This window comes from Mus musculus, chromosome 5, assembly GCF_000001635.26.
Source record: "Mus musculus strain C57BL/6J chromosome 5, GRCm38.p6 C57BL/6J".
In the NCBI taxonomy this organism is placed as follows: domain Eukaryota; kingdom Metazoa; phylum Chordata; class Mammalia; order Rodentia; family Muridae; genus Mus; species Mus musculus.
Genome location: NC_000071.6, coordinates 106,881,542 through 106,897,736, shown reverse-complemented (window position 1 = coordinate 106,897,736; position 16,195 = coordinate 106,881,542). Strand labels below are relative to the sequence as shown.

The window sequence follows — 16,195 nt, the reverse complement described above, 5'->3', positions numbered from 1 at the left end:
TCGGTTTCATACGATCAAAATTCTTTCATAAATTCCTCCTCTCCTTAAGTGTGTTTGTTTGTTTGTTTTTGTGTTTTACATAAAGGAAATGTCCTTATGAATATATGCCGATGGCAGGGAGAAATACAGAACACAATAAAAAAGTTATGCCTATCACTTACTAATGATGTATTAGAGTTTTAAATGCTGCTCTTCCTTCCATCACTGTGACACTAGGGACTGAGGAAGGGCCCTGTGCATTGAAGGCAGGCGCTTCACCGCTGACCTTCTCCCCAGCCCCATCTTTGCTTCTGTTTCACAGCACCGGCACAGGTTGAACCTCAGTCATTCTGCCTCCCTCTCTGTCACCAAGACATGTGGGTCACCAAGGCGGGCTTGAAACTTCTTATTTCTTACAAACATTATTAGGCAAATTCTGGGACTGGTTTCTTCTGACCCCATGCACATAATAAGTGTTTGCATTGGGGTTTCTTTTTTTCTTATTTTTTGGTTTAGAATGAGTTTTAATGTGACAGCTAATACATTCTGAACAGGAAAGCTAAGTATTCCATGCTGCTCCTGTTGGCATATAATCCTAAGGGCCTTTCACACAGTGACCCTTGCTGCTGCTCCTCCTCCCACACTCCTCCTCTGCCTCACTCCACTTCCCCTTGAGATAGTCCCTGCGGTTTAAAGATGGTTTTCAGTGCCTCCTCCTGCTACAGATGCACCCTGGCTGCCACTACCCAGGGATTTCCATACTGTTGAAAGCAAGCCAGGACAGACTCGTAAAAGTATATGAAGAAGGTTTTCCTTTAATAAAACTTGTCAGAGCTTGTGGATTTTTGTATGTTTTGTTTTTTTTTAAAGATAGCTTTTGGATGATGGTGTTGTGAAAATCTCTTTTTAAAATAAGATCCTGAGTTCAAATCCCAGCAACCACATGGTGTCTCACAACCATCTGAAATGAGATCTGACTACCTCTTCTGGTGTGTCTGAAAACAGCTAGACTGTACTTACATATAATAAATAAGTAAATCTTGGGGCAGGAGTGAGCAGGGCTGGAGCAAGAAGAAAAAAAAGAAAGAAAGAAAGAAAGAAAGAAAGAAAGAGAGAGAGAGAGAGAGAGAGAGAGAGAGAGAGAGAGAGAGAGAAGGAAGGAAGGAAGGAAGGAAGGAAGGAAGGAAGGAAGGAAAGAAAGAAAGAAAGAAAGAAAGAAAGAAAGAAAGAAAGAAAGAAAGAAAGAAAGAAAGAGAAGCCAGGTGTGGTGGCGCACGCCTTTAATCCCAGCACTTGGGAAGCAGAGGCAGGCGAATTTCTGAGTTTGAGGCCAGCCTGGTCTACAGAGTGAGTTCCAGGACAGCCAGGGCTACACAGAGAAACCCTGTCTTGAAAAACCAATAATAATAATAAATAAAAATAATAAACTATTTCAGAATTTCCTGATGTTACAGAGAATAACATTAATTTTATATTTTAATAGGTTGCAGAAGTCTGCATATTCTATAAGGGATTCAAAGCTGAAAGGTAAGTTTAAAGACAAGTTTCCTTTTTTTGTTCTGGAAACTGAATCTGGATCCTCAGGGGTGCCTAGTCAAGCCCTGTGCCATGGAGCCACACATCCAGCCTGAGATGACTTTAAATACTGACAGCAGGGGTCAGTGCTGGTGACATGGTAGCAGTGGCTGACAGGCAATGTGTTCCCACTATAGATACCTTGGTATATGGTGTTGGTTACCATCATGCTGGAATGGAGCTGTCAGATAGAAAATTGGTTGAAGGATTGTTTACCTCTGGAGATCTACCAGTTCTTTGTGAGTAAAACATATTTCTTTTTTTTTTTTTAAAGATTTATTTATTTATTATATGTTAGTACACTGTAGCTGTCTTCAGCCACTCCAGAAGAGGGCGCCAGATCTTGTTACAGATGGTTGTGAACCACCATGTGGTCGCTGGGATTTGAACTCTGGACCTTCGGAAGAGCAGTCGGGTGCTCTTACCCACTGAGCCATCTCACCAGCCCCAAAACATATTTCTTATAATTAGTAAAAATATTTTGAAAAAGTATTTTAAGAGAAAAAAGCTTAAATACTCTAATTAATTTCTTCCAAGACTTTTTTTTTTTGAGACAGGGTTTTTCTTCCAAGAACTTAAAAAGAACTGTGCATCCATATTACAGTAAATTTTTGGCAAGATATAATTCTTTATCATTTTATTGAACATAGGACAATTTGAAAAGAACTTATTAGCTGTTTTGTTTTTAGGGTATATTATTATTTTATATTACAAAGTCTTCTATGCCTTTTCCTAAATTTCTTAAGAGTTTTTAGTTCATTTTTATCAGTATATGTTTTATAAGCAGATATCTTCCCAGGACAATTAAGTTATAAGGCTTGGTTATCCCTCACTCTGATAGTCACTACCAGTACTCTAGCTATGGGCATGAACATGCCGGCTCACCTGGTTGTTATAAAGTCTACCATGCACTACAGTGGAGGTGTGTTTGAAGAGTACAGCGAGACCGACATCCTGCAGATGATTGGGAGAGCTGGCAGACCCCAGGTAAGGGACAATAGCTTTCCTCTTCCTTTGTTTTTGACATTCTAAATATAGCAAAGAAGGGGGGTGTGGTTTTAGTTTGCATTTCAAAGTAGATTGAAAAATAATGTAATTTAAGAATCTACTTTAGTGGTGGAATAAACTTAAAAAGACTCACTAGCTGGGATATATACACTTCATATTCCAGCTTTGTCTAAGCTGCTCTCTGCGGATGAGGGTACTGTTAAAGGAATTTTAAAGGGCCTTTCCACTTTATATTGTTATTTGAATAAAGATGTTTTGACATTTTTATGCTTATTTTAGAAACTGGATCACTATAAGTAGCCAAGGCTGAACTCAAACTTGCCGTCTTTCTGGTTTTGCCTCTTAAATACTAAGATTATAGGCATCTGCCACATGTCAGGTAGTCTGGGCATTTTGAACAGGCAGCTTTTCATTGTGAAGGGCTGTTGTGAGTTACAGAACATGTAACATCCCAGGGTTGTAGCATTAAATGTTATAATTAAAAGTCAATCCATATTTATCTCCAAATATGTCTGACAAGTATTTGAATGAGGAAGTCATTTGTATAGATACTAAAAGAACATCCTGGAAGAAAATAATTTTCAAAGTATAAAAATGTTATGTCATACAAGTTTTTAATTTTAAGGGACAAATGAAATCTATCAAATTATACGGTGTTATAGTTAGGGTTCTTATTTCTGTGATAAAATACCATTTTGATCAAAAGCAAGTTGGGGGGAAAGGGTTTATTTGGTTTACACTTCCACATTAGTCTGTCATGAGTGGAAGTCAAGGCAGGAACTCACACAGGGCAGGAACTTGGAGACAGGAGCTGATGCAGAGGCCACGGAGGGTGGGTGCTGCTTACTGCTCAGCCTGCTTTCTTATAGAGCCCATGACCACAGCCCAGGGGTGGCCCCACCCACAATGAACTAAGCCCTACCCCATCAGTTACTAATTAAGAAAATGCCCTACAGGCTTGCCTGCAGTCCTGCCTTTTTCCCCCTCCCCCACTTTATTTTTGTTTTCTTGTTTACTTCAATACTTGGAGGATGAAAGAGAACTTATCTACTAGTATACCTTTAATTGTGATGTTATGTATTCTTTTGTTTAAATTATCTTTAACCTTTTTTTTTACAGTCCAGTCATTATCCAGTCCACCTTCTGATAGTTCTTCATCCCATTTCTTTCTTTTCTTTTCTTTTTTTTTTTTTTTTTAGACAGGGTTTCTCTGTGTAGTCCTGGCTGTCCTGGACTCACTTTGTAGACAGGCTGGCCTTGAACTCAGAAATCCGCCTGCCTCTGCCTCCCGAGTGCTGGGATTAAAGGCGTGCGCCACCACTGCCCAGCTTCATCCCATTTCTTAAGTGAGATCCTCCTTTCAGAATGACTTTCTTTAGCTTATCAGCATATATGAAAATTACATTAAATCTTACATTTTTAATTCAGTTTACAAAGATTTATTTTCACTTTAATATTGTCAAAATTAAGTTATATTGAAACAAAAGTGATATTTACAGTTATACTTGGGAGACTTTTTAAAATTAAACTTTTTGTTAATATTAAAATTCAGCCTGAAATGAGAAAGTTCTGAGAGAAAGACTCTGTCCTCTGTGTGCTCTAACCTTTCCAACCTTGTGCTCTGTTGCAGTTTGACACTACAGCTACTGCAGTCATTATGACTCGACTAAGTACAAGAGAGAAGTACGTGCAGATGCTAGCTTGTAACGACACTGTAGAGAGCAGGTAACAGAGCAGTTCCAAAAGGAAATTAGACTAGTGTGGTGTGTTCCCTTTAGTGTACACAACAGAGATTGGTTTGCGGATTTCCTAAGGCCATTTGCTTGAAATAGAACAATTTAACTGTAAAACTAATGTAATTTTAGGAATTAAAGACAACAGAATTATCTAGTGGTGATTTTTAACACACAATGGTACATATCTTTGTTCTAAAAAATCCTAAAAAGGTAATAAGGTCTCGTTAATTATTAACTTACAAGAATTAAATTTGTAATTACTAACTTTTAATAAGAGAAATATTGTCACACCTTTTTATTTTATAATGAGAGAGAATAATATCTGGGATGGTTTTCAGTGTGCCATAAGTACTTATCTTTGGTAAAGTAGGATAGAATCTACACTACTGTCACCACAGTGACCTTTGCAAAAACATGTTGAGAACTGTGAAATAAGGAGAAACCTCAGTTCTTTAAGATCTTTAACTGCCTTTTAAAGATTTTCTTATATTTTTGAAATTTATTTCATTATTAAAGTAGCAACTAATATGTATATTATTAGAGCTTAAAAAGTAAAATTTATGTTCTTGAAATTCACATTAATCATGCAGAGTTTTCCCTCCATTAGTTTGCACAGACATCTTATTGAACATTTAAATGCAGAAATAGTGCTGCATACCATCACAGACGTGAACATTGCTCTGGACTGGATCCGATCAACAATGCTGTATATCAGAGCTCTGAAAAACCCATCTCACTATGGTTTGTTACTTTGACCTGGAAATATAGTGATTGTTTTTCAAACCACCAGGGTTTTTATTTATACTGTTAAAGATTAGATTACAGAATAATAATAACCAACAACTAATAACCAACAGAAAAAAATAGTAGCAGTCACCAGTATATTCAGAGGTAAGAGTAGGCAAAATGAGAGCACACTGTTCTACTCCTAGTCCTTTAATAAGCTTTAAAGTTAACACTGTTAAAAATAGACTCAGTGGAAGAAAAAAAAATTAAGTACATAAACTAAATTAACATAAGTTAAAGCTCTAAATTTTTGAATCTTTCTCATACTTATCATTCAGCTTCCCTCTCATTCTAAATTTGTAGCTGTTCATTTTCCAATTTGTAAGAACACAAAGCAAATCATAAAATAAAAGCAAATAAGGTACAATTTTCCATTTTATGCAAACAATGTCCCATTGTATTAGTTTTCTAACAAATTGCTTAAAACACAATATCTTGGAACAACGGACATTCATTATCTCATGCGGTTTCTGAACCCAAGCGTCTCAGCTAGCAGGTCTGGGTCAGAGTCTCTCTTGAGGTGCTGGCAGCACGTCAGCCAAGCTGCAGTGGCCTGAAGGCCTGGCAGGGCTTGCAGACTCGCCCAGAACGCTGGCACAGAACCTTGGCTGAGGCTTACTGTTTCCAATGTGGAGTTTTCCTGCATCTCTCTTCCTGCAGGAAGAGTAATAAAAGACAGGCTGGCTAAATAAAAGCTGCATTTCCTTGTTTGTAACTGTAGTCACACGTCACTTACTTGAAAACAAGTTAGTCCTGGCCACCTGCAGGGGAGAGGAACTGAGTTCAGTTGCTTTGTGGCCTTGGCAAACCATGAATCATAGAAATCCCCTGCCCTAGCCTCCCAGCTTCAGAGCCTGATGCCACTATTGTTCTGCACCTGTCTTTGTAGTTTCTCCCTAGTATATTTTGGAGGGTTTCTGTTAAGTTTTAGGCTAGTGTATGAAGTTATAGGCTTCACTGTGACATTTTCATTGTGTCTGTCGTGCTTTCTTATGTTTATGTCCTCCTACTGCTTTCCCTCCCTCCACAGCCCCCTGTGACTGGACCTTCCGATCCCCACAAACATGCTCCCTTCTGCATTATGTCACTTGATCCATTACCCTCTCCATCATCCTTAAGGTCTCCTTTTCTCAGAGTCTTCTTTCACATCACACACACACACACACACACACACACACACACACACACACACACACTGGATTACATACACGAGTCTGGCTTATTTCTCTTAACATAATGATCTTCATTACAATTTATTTTCCTGAATATCTCATGATTTCATTTTTCTTCATGGCTAGAAAAATATCCATTGTATCTATATGTCCATTTTTTTTATCCGTTCATCTGTTGGCAAACATTTAGACTAGTTCAGTTTCTTTCTATTGTGAGGAATGCAGCAATGTCTAAGGCTGGGCATGCATCCCTTGGTTATTTACTGAGGAGTGGTAAAACTGAGCCATAACATATTCTGTTTTTAAAATAAATACCTAAGGATTTATTTTACTTGTTTATTGTGTGTATATGTCTGTGTGAGCATACACGTATACATAGGTAGTGGTGAGTGGGGTCTAGAAGAAAGCACCACATGTCCTCCTCTGTCATCAGTGAACCTCTTTGAGGAATGGTTTCTAACTGAACCTGCACCTCTAGCTTTCTCACCTAGTCATCCTCCTGTCTCCACCTCCCTTAGAGCTAGAGTTACAGGCAGGTGTGAGCTGCTGACCTGGGTGCTGGGAACCTAACTCAGACCCTCTGCAAGAGAAGGTGAGCTCTTAACCAGCCCCACCTGACATGTCTAAGCAGTTCCAGTTGATATGAAGTTTCTAGGTCAGAGGGTACATCATTTTAAAATGTAGTGCCTATTGCTAAATTATTGTCCTTAGTGGCTTACATGGTTGCCAGCAGTTCTTGGGAGTACTATATTCACATATTCCCTACGGGGTATATACTTGTATCTTTTTATCAGCGTTGTGCAAAATTCGTCTATGCTGCAATTTGCACTTCTTCCTCCTTGTGAGTAATTTATTTTGTAGTGAATTTTTTATATTGTATTACCACAGGAAGTGACAGAAATCTTAGGTATAAAAGTTAAATTAAATATATACACATAGACACAGATACCCACATCCAGTATGTAGAAGGTTTTCCATAAGTATGGAAAGTTATAAGTATGCTCATGTTATATTATATTTCTTGAATTTCATGTAAACAGAAGTATTTCCTTTTCTTCTTCAGTTTCTTTTAATTCATAATGTTCACAGATTGCTTTAAATTCCTTTTGTTATTACAGTATAGACCCAGTTGTATCAATACACCACATTTCAGCCAACTATTTTGTAGATAGGCGTAGAGATCATTTCCAAATTTTGACTATATATACCTGCCTCAAGTGCACTTAGCTCCACACAGACATGCAGACATAACTAAATATAATAAAATAGATCTTTAAATTGATTCTACATGGTTCTTGCTCAATAGTTTCAGATTACTTAATACAGATTAAGAAAACAAAATATAGCCAGTTGAAAAGATTTCAAGATAGTGGTTGTGTTCTATGAATAGTTAAGCCTTTTTAAGCTCATTAAACTGCTATTAATCTATATGAAATATAGATGCGATTTTAATGTGAGATTTAAATTGAACCTGTAAAGACAAATTAAATACACTCCGATTTTTTAAATAAACATTTAATCACTCACACAGGTTTTTCATCTGGATTGAACAAAGATGGGATTGAAGCAAAATTACAAGGTTAGATGTATTTCCTTCTAATATCTATATATATTGTATAAATTTTGATGAGAAATATCAGTTACTAAAGAAATAAGAATATATTTTTGTAAATTATTTTAAAAAGGAAACTTGTCTGGAAAACTATTTTTATGTACAAAATTTGGCATGTATAGTTTTTCTGTATTTATTAATTCTGTCAGAATATCTGCTTTTGTATAAAATGTTAACTTGGCTTTATCTTTATTGTTTTTTAAATGACCTTGATCTCTGAAAACACTGCCCATAGAATAAACACTTTTTTTGTTTGTTTGTTTGTTTCGAGACAGGGTTTCTCTGTGTAGCTCTGGCTGTCCTGGAACTCACTTTGTAGACCAGGCTGGCCTCGAACTCAGAAATCTGCCTGCCTCTGCCTCCCAAGTGCTGGGATTAAAGGTGTGTGCCACTGCCGCCGGGCTAGGTTAAACACTTTTTTTTTTCCTTTTTTAGGTTAATTTTAATTGAAAATATAATTTTGGATTTATTGTGAGTTCTCATTCAAATCTGTGCAATAAGCCGGGCATGGTGGCACACGTCTTTAATCCCAGCACTTGGGAAGCAGAGGCAGGCGGATTTCTGATTTCAAGGCCAGTCTGGTCTACAGAGTGAGTTCCAAGACAGCCAGGGCTGTACAGAGAAACTCTGCCTCAAAAAACCAAACCAAACCAAACAAAACAAAACAAAACAAAAAACTGTGCAATATTTCCCTTTCAAACTTCAATTTTAATCCTTCACTAACTATCTTTTAAACTATAAAAATTCAAAAAGCACTTATTAGAATTCAATATTGCTGTGTCTTCATTGTGTTGAGACTTTCAGCAAAAATAGTTTTGGATCCAGTAACATTAATTTTAATTTGTTCTCTGAATATGTGGCAAATAAAAATACAGAGATAAAGTAACTAGTAAGGACAGAGGCTGAAGGCCAGTGTAGCTATCCGGAGCCTTTTAGCTCCCTCAGGTCCAAGGGCTACTGCGTTCTGAGCCCTGACATCCCTTGGAGGAAAGACAGCAGCACAGGGCTTGCTCCTCCAAACCTGATTGTGCTTCTTGCTCAGTAGCCTCTAAGAGTGGTACAGTAACCACGAGAATAAAATGCAAAGTTTCACAGTGCCTACAAGGTACAGCACATAGCTCCTGCCTCTGTCTCTGACTTCATTTCTTGTCCCTTTCTCCATTTTATTTCTTATCTCTACATTGGTCCTTGTATGTTAGTTACAGTATGCCCATTGTCACTAGTTAGTTACAGGGCTCTCATTGTCACTATGTTAGCTACAGTGTGCTCATTGTCACTCGGGGTCTTGTCATTGTCTGTTCCTTGCTCTTGGAACATTCTCAAGTATTGTACATGGCTTGCACATTTATTTCATCTAAGTCTCTGTTCAAATACCCACCTGTCAGAGAGCTCTTCCTTGCTGTTTTATTTATATCTGTCTTCACTTAAAGATAAAATTACTTTCATGTTGTAGTTATTACTATTTTTTGACCTTAGAAAAATGCCTTTATTATGAAAATTAGGGATATCTATATTTTATACAGAAATTATATGAAATGTGTACAAACCTTAGTTAAGTGTTTAAAAAACTATTAGTTTTTTAAAAACCTTTCTCAGCTTTAGTTTTTTTTAGTAGTTTCCAACACCCAAAATGCATTATTTGTGGATTTGGTTTTTCATTAAAATATAAGTTCTACATATATGAAGAAATGTGTACTGTCCACTATAAACGTAAACCTTAGAGTGATGTTTAGTATATAGGATAGCAAAAATCTTCCCTGATTGAGTGACTGATTAGTGGATAATAAGCTAATTTTAACTTAAGAGTGGGTAACTAAGGTAATTAGAAAACATTTAAAAGCCATAATTATCAAATGTGTTTAGCTGTGCCAAGCTGACTGCATGACACGGTTCCTTATAAGGACTGTAAGGGCCTTTATGATTGGCTCCTCTGTGTAGGACTGGGAAGGGTGTACTGCTCACTCTGCTCTAAACTGTCTCCCTTCTGGCTGCTGCCCAGGGCACTGAGGACAGTAAGCAGTAGGGTATGATTGGAAGTGTTCACTAGTTCCTGTCAGTTACTCACATGGTTTTGTATTGCTTCCTCTTCAGAGGTTTCTGAAGACACACATGGTAGCCTCTTCAGAGAGATAGAAATAAAAAACTAAAAAGCATCAGCTAGAAAAAATTAAGTGATTATTTCAATAAAGTGGCAAACAGGATGAGGGGTAAGACTGACAAGTTTGAGAACAAATTCATAAAACTCTTTGATTATATACTTTGGAAACAAGAGAATGGGCAGTGAGTGAGGTCCATGAACCTTGTATAAACCTCATTGAGAAATTAGTGTGGCAAAGAGGAAGTAGTAGTGACCCCTTCTGCTGAGGGCATCTGCAGTCCCCTCAAACCACACAGAAGTATAGAGAGCAGCAAATGGCTCAATATGATGCTAAAATACACAACTCTGGGTGGAGAGTTAAGATGTTAATGGCACATGTGAAGTTGTATGTAGAACTACATGCAACAGATAGAGCATGCCTTGGGTTCCATTATGCAAATGAAGGAGAGGGCCCTGGGCTCCACTATGCACATGAGGGAGAGGGCCTGGCCTCCACTATGCACATGAGGGAGAGGGCCTGGCCTCCACTATGCACATGAGGGAGAGGGCCCCAGCCCCCTCTAAAGCCAGGCAGAGGAGCTGTTATACTTTTTCCCCTGCTCCAGTCTGTTTCCTCCTTGGGAGTGTATTTTTACTGAATAAGTTCTCTCTCTTTTCTGGATCCTATCTACATGTCTGTGCATTTTCTTGGTCTGGAGCCATCAGGAGTAGCCCTGTGAATTCTGGTGTCAGCCAGTATCATTTTGTGCTATTTTATGTTTGATAAAAGTTTATCAGAAAAACAATGCCATAGTGGAGAGTAGATAACAAAACAGTTCTTTAGACTTGGAACAAGTACTTCAGCCTCAATTCTTTAGTTTTCCAATGTGTATGTGTAATTTTTGCATGTTTTATTATTTTTTGAGAATTAATTAAAGATATATGTATGTATGTAAGTAGATAGATAGATAGATATAGACATAGGTATAGATATAATTTCAGATGTCCCAAGTGCTGAATGGTATGTAACATATTAATTGAATGTTGTTTCCCGAGTTTTTTCTTGCTATTTAAAGGCTCCAGTTCTTCCAGAACAATAATGCTATATAGCAGACATCTTCAATATATTTAATAGTAATTTTAATTTTCATTTATTTCTTATCTTACTAAACTTAAAATCTGTTTTCTATAATTGAACAGAATTATGTTTGAAGAATCTGAAAGATTTATCATCACTAGACCTGATAAAGATGGATGAAGATGTTAATTTTAAACCAACAGGTACTTTTCCTTATGGTGTCACTGAATCGCTTGCTTACTAAGACTAAAATTTTGTTTTACTAAAATTTAATCAATGGTAAAACAAAATTATGATCTTGTTTCCAATAGAGTATCATCATTTATAGCTATAAGGCATCATTTCCTTGTCTATTAAACACATCTAGTAAATAATCGAGTGACACGTTTTCTTTCTCAGCATCAATGGATGCTGCCTGATTTTCTCTTCTGGACACTGCTGTGTTGGTTCTGCTTTTAAATGGGAGTCTCCTTGACCTTTCTTCTTACTATAGGCTTCAGACTTCAGATCTCTGTTTCCAGTTTTGTTTCTTGTGAAATGCAGTTTAGTTTTACAGATGCAGCTATAAACATTATATAAATTCACTAAGAATTGCATCTTGTGGCCAGGCATACTGGCGCACGCCTTTAATCCCAGCACTTGGGGGCAGAGGCAGGCAGATTTCTGAGTTTGAGGCTAGCCTGGTCTACAAAATGAGTTCCAGGACAGCCAGGGCTATACAGAGAAACCCTGTCTCGAAAAACAAAAACAAAACAAAACAAAACAAAACAAAAAGAATTGCATCTTGTATGTTGGCAGCAGCAGAGCTGGAAAGGAAACAAGGCTGTGTGCTGCCAGGTGTAGCAGCTCATGTTCTCTCAGACTAAAAAGGAAACAAGGCTGTGTAGTGCTCAGGTGAAACAGTATTGTTGATTTTTACTAAAGAAGAGAGTATCAGGATGAGTCAGGATGGAGGGAGGGTAGGTAAGAAAGTCTTTATATGAGCTTAGGCGTAGGCGTTAAGGAGGGGATGACTTCCTTCTCCCTTAGGACAGGATGACATGCATGTGTGGGCATGTGTTTCTCAAGAGTCACACTTTAGTGTCTTTTTAGCAGTCACATGTATAACTTTCGTGGCTTCTGAAGTTACTTTGTCCAAAAGATTCTAAGGAACGTTTTCCTTCCATTTCTTTCCCTTTTGGTAAGATAGATGATAGAACAGTTTCATAGGGTCACATGAGCCAAAGGCAGCCTTTGGATCTCAGCTCTGTCCAGCTAAAATATCCTTTTAGTTCTTTGAGGGTTGGTCTGTGTGTCTGTCTGTCTATCTATCTAGTTCTTTTCACGACAGGATTTCTCTGTTTAGTGAACTCACTCTGTAGACCATTCTGGCCTTGAACTGATGGAGATCTGCCTACCTCTGCCTCTCAATTGCTGGGATTAAAGGCTTGTGCCTCCACCACCCAGCTCTTCCAGGATTTATAAATGATAGCCATATTTCTGTTAACTATATTGGTTGACTTCAGCAGAATGTTATTTTATAATTATTTAGACTGCCATTAATGCAGGTAGCAGTTCTTAAATGTTATCTCCAATTCTTTGGGTTTAAAAAAAAATCTTTTTGTTTTGCTTTGAGACAGTCTCACTTTGTATCCATTGCTGGCCTCACACTACAGACAACCATCCTGCCTTAGCCTTCAGCGTGCTGGAGTTACAAGTGTGTGCCATCACATCTCAGTTAAATTGTTTTATGATTTTCTTGTTCTTTCATGTTACTAATATTTTATCTTCTTTTTTAAAGATTTATTTATTTATTATATGTAAGTACACTGTAGCTGTCTTCAGACACCCAAGAAGAGGGTGTTAGATCTCATTATGGATGGTTGTAAGCCACCATGTGGTTGCTGGGATTTGAACTCAGGACCTTTGGAAGAGCAGTCGGTGCTCTTAACCGCTGAGCCATCTCTCCAGCCCATATTTTATCTTCTATAGTTTATTATTGTGTATATAAATTCTATCTATATACTCTTTAATACTTCTGCTTCATATAGTTTTTGTTTTTTAATTTGTCACAATACTCAAATATTTGGCTAGTTTTATCTATTAGCTTATTAATATTTTCCTATTTTAAGAAAGATTAATCATTTTAAAACAGCTGGTATCTGTAAGAAGCTTGGAAGTCATTAAATTGGCATGAAGATCATCTAGGAAGGAAGAAAGGAAGGAAGGAAGGAAGGGAGGGAGGGAGGGAGGGAGGGAGGGAGGGAGGGAGGGGAAAGAATGAGGAGGGCAAATCTGAGCATCCATTGTAAGCCTAGGTGCTTTTGACAAAAGTGATGGGGAAGTAAGTTGGAGATGGAGTTGTCTGTGGGGCAGGCTCTTACCTGGTGTGCCTACACTAGCTTACTGTCATTTCACTGCCTAGGAGGGTCTTATGAAAGTGGGATTTTGTGTTGATTTCATGGTGATGGATTGATTCAGAGTAAGTGCAAATGGAGCCATTGGCTGTAATGTTTCTTACAGTAAGGAGTCTAAAAGATGCCTTCTCACAGTTTCTATTATCTCTGCCCTGCAAACTTTGCTTTTTTTTTAAAGGCATTTTTTATTAGATATTTTCATTTACATTTCAAATACTATACCCTCCCCCCGCCCTGCTCCCCAACCCACCCACTCTGCTTCCTGGCCCTGGCATTCCCCTGTACTGGGGCATATGATCTTCGCAAGACCAAGGGCATCTCCTCCCACTGATGGCCAACTAGGCCATCCTCTGCTACATATGCAACTAGAGACACAGCTCTGGGGGGTACTGGTTAGTTCATATTGTTGTTTCTCCTATAGGGTTGCAGACCCCTTTAGCTCCTTGGGTACTTTCTCTAGCTCCTTCATTAGGGGCCCTGTGTTCCATCCAATAGATGACTATGGGCATCCACTTCTGTATTTGCCAGGCATTGGCATAGCCTCACAAGAAAGAGCTATGTCAGGGTCCTGTCAGCAAAATCTTTCTGGAATATGCAATAGTGTCTGGGTTTGGTGATTGTTTATGGGATGGATCCCCGGGTGGGGCAGTCTCTGGATGGTCTTTCCTTCCTTCTCAGCTCCCAACTTTGTCTCTGTAACTCCTTCCATGGGTATTTTGTTCCCCATTCTAAGAAGCAATGAAGTATTCACACTTTGGTCTTCCTTCTTCTTGAGTTTCATGTGTTTTGCAAATTGTATCTTGGATATTCTAGGATATCATCCTGAGTGAGGTAACCCAATCACAAAAGAACACACTTGATATGCACTCAACTGATAAACTGATATTAACCCAGAAACTTAGAATATCCAAGATACAATTTGCAAACTCTGCTTTAATGGCCTTGAAATACTCTGGATTTATCAATTGATAACTATATTGGCAGCAAGTCACTTTGCATTTCTGTTTACTTGTCTTTTTTCTCCATTTTGGTTCCATACTTTGACTTTGGATTGCTTATCTTTATAGTTTTTTCTCTAGCATACTTTTTCTTACCTAAGAAATTTTATTCTGATTAATAAATCAACAAATACTAAGTGCTTTCTTAAATTTTTAAATATTTTGTGGGGTAGGGAAATACTTTATATTAATTTTTAAACAGATGGTAAAAGGACCATTTTTAAATATATTCCCCAAATAACAATATTCTTGTGGTTTACATTGCACATTGTTCTTTCAGAAGCTCCTTCTGACACACTACATTACTGCATTCTCATTGCACACACTCAGCAGGCTCCTGCTTGGGACAGTGACTCGAGCTGACCTAGCTCCTTCCCAGGCTCTCAGTTAATTCTGTCTGTTTTATAACATTCTTAATGCTGCTCACTCTGTTGTCATGACAGACATAGTCTCATCTTCAAGAAAAACTATGTTCATACATCAATGCCAATGGCTCCCTTGAGACCCAGTATGCCATGTCTCTCTTCCTGGCTGTTTTCTGTGTATGTTTGTAGGACTGGAATATTTTGGATGTAGACAAGTACTAATTAGACCCCATGGCCTCTGCAGTGAAATCTTCCATCAATCTCACTGCTTCTCCCATCCCCTCTTCCCAGCCACCTTGTTATTCTATTTTCAAAGCATTTTATTTTGAAACTCCAATTTAACTAAAAATTGCTAAAGAATTATCTGATTATTAATCTTACAAATCAGATCCAAGTTTTGAGCTCCTTTGAATTAAAGCTCCTTGAGGCTGCTGTAGCTTGTCATCCATCATTTCTTAATTTACAAAATTAAGCAACATTTACTAAATATTGGGCACCACAGCCAAATTTTAGGCATCTACCTAAAAACGTTATGACCTTAGTAATTGAGAACTGTACACACAGTCTTGTAGGTTGTAGGTGAGGTTTATGACAGGCAGGCTACGGGAGCTCAGGATCGTCAAGCCGTGACCCTTTCTAAGCTGTGTAAAGACTGCCTTCTTTATTTCCCTGTTTTCATAAATAAATCTTGATTCTCTCCAAGGTCGTAATGGCTTTGCTTCCTGTCTGCAAGTCATATTAGCCACGTTTAAAATGTTACTTAAAACTCAATTTTCCTATTAGGTCATCCCATAATGACCATTCTCTTAGGTAAACTTCTTCTCAACTTAAGTTTGCATGTAAATATTGTCAGTCAGTGGATTCTGTTCTCTGTCTTCCTGTGGTTATCTCCAGCCAACTGTAAGTCCTGTACATTGTGCTTTCTACATTTTGGGGATGTTTGGGGGTCATTACAAGCACACAGTGCACATTAAGTAGATGTTAAGAAAATGCTTGTTAAACTTATTTCTTAAAAACCAAGTTGTATCAGCTAATGTGGAAAGTGTTTCTTTTTCCATCTTTTCTAACAGAGGCAGGAAGACTAATGGCTTGGTATTATATTACATTTGAGACAGTCAAGAAATTTTGTGCAATCAGTGGAAAAGAAACTTTATTGGATTTAGTAAGTTTCATTGGAAATTAATAATTATAGAATAAGAGTAATATTGGAGAGATAACTCATCTGTATATCTCCTATAACTTAAAATTGAATGATCAGAAAGGAAAAAATGATTTGAATGGTTATGTTTCCCTCTAATCATGAAATAGAGAATTTAACTTCTAAGAATAAATTATATTTTCATTTTTGTTTCTCACCAAAGCTAAGAAAACTTATATACAAATAGGTATGGCAACTATCCTACAACTTACTTG

At 37.7% G+C, this 16,195-nt stretch overlaps 1 protein-coding gene across 23 annotated transcripts in view; it reads left to right on the top strand.

Annotated features, from left to right (window-relative positions):
* The window catches only part of Hfm1 (HFM1, ATP-dependent DNA helicase homolog), an 86,520-nt gene that overhangs the window by 28,976 nt on the left and 41,349 nt on the right, over positions 1-16,195 (top strand). For 20 of the 23 annotated variants that reach the window (XR_001784709.1, XR_001784708.1, XR_003955663.1 and 17 more), the window contains 8 exons: positions 1,463-1,506; positions 1,692-1,793; positions 2,396-2,541; positions 4,193-4,287; positions 4,906-5,039; positions 7,788-7,835; positions 11,146-11,226; positions 15,853-15,944. Coding sequence is in view for 17 of the 23 variants with exons in the window: in XM_030254592.1 (XP_030110452.1) it covers positions 1,463-1,506; positions 1,692-1,793; positions 2,396-2,541; positions 4,193-4,287; positions 4,906-5,039; positions 7,788-7,835; positions 11,146-11,226; positions 15,853-15,944 (742 nt within the window). In the remaining 6 variants the exon portion in view is untranslated. The remainder of the gene's footprint in view (positions 1-1,462; positions 1,507-1,691; positions 1,794-2,395; positions 2,542-4,192; positions 4,288-4,905; positions 5,040-7,787; positions 7,836-11,145; positions 11,227-15,852; positions 15,945-16,195) is intronic. The other 3 variants (XR_003955664.1, XR_003955665.1, XR_003955666.1) reach the window with 1 other exon arrangement.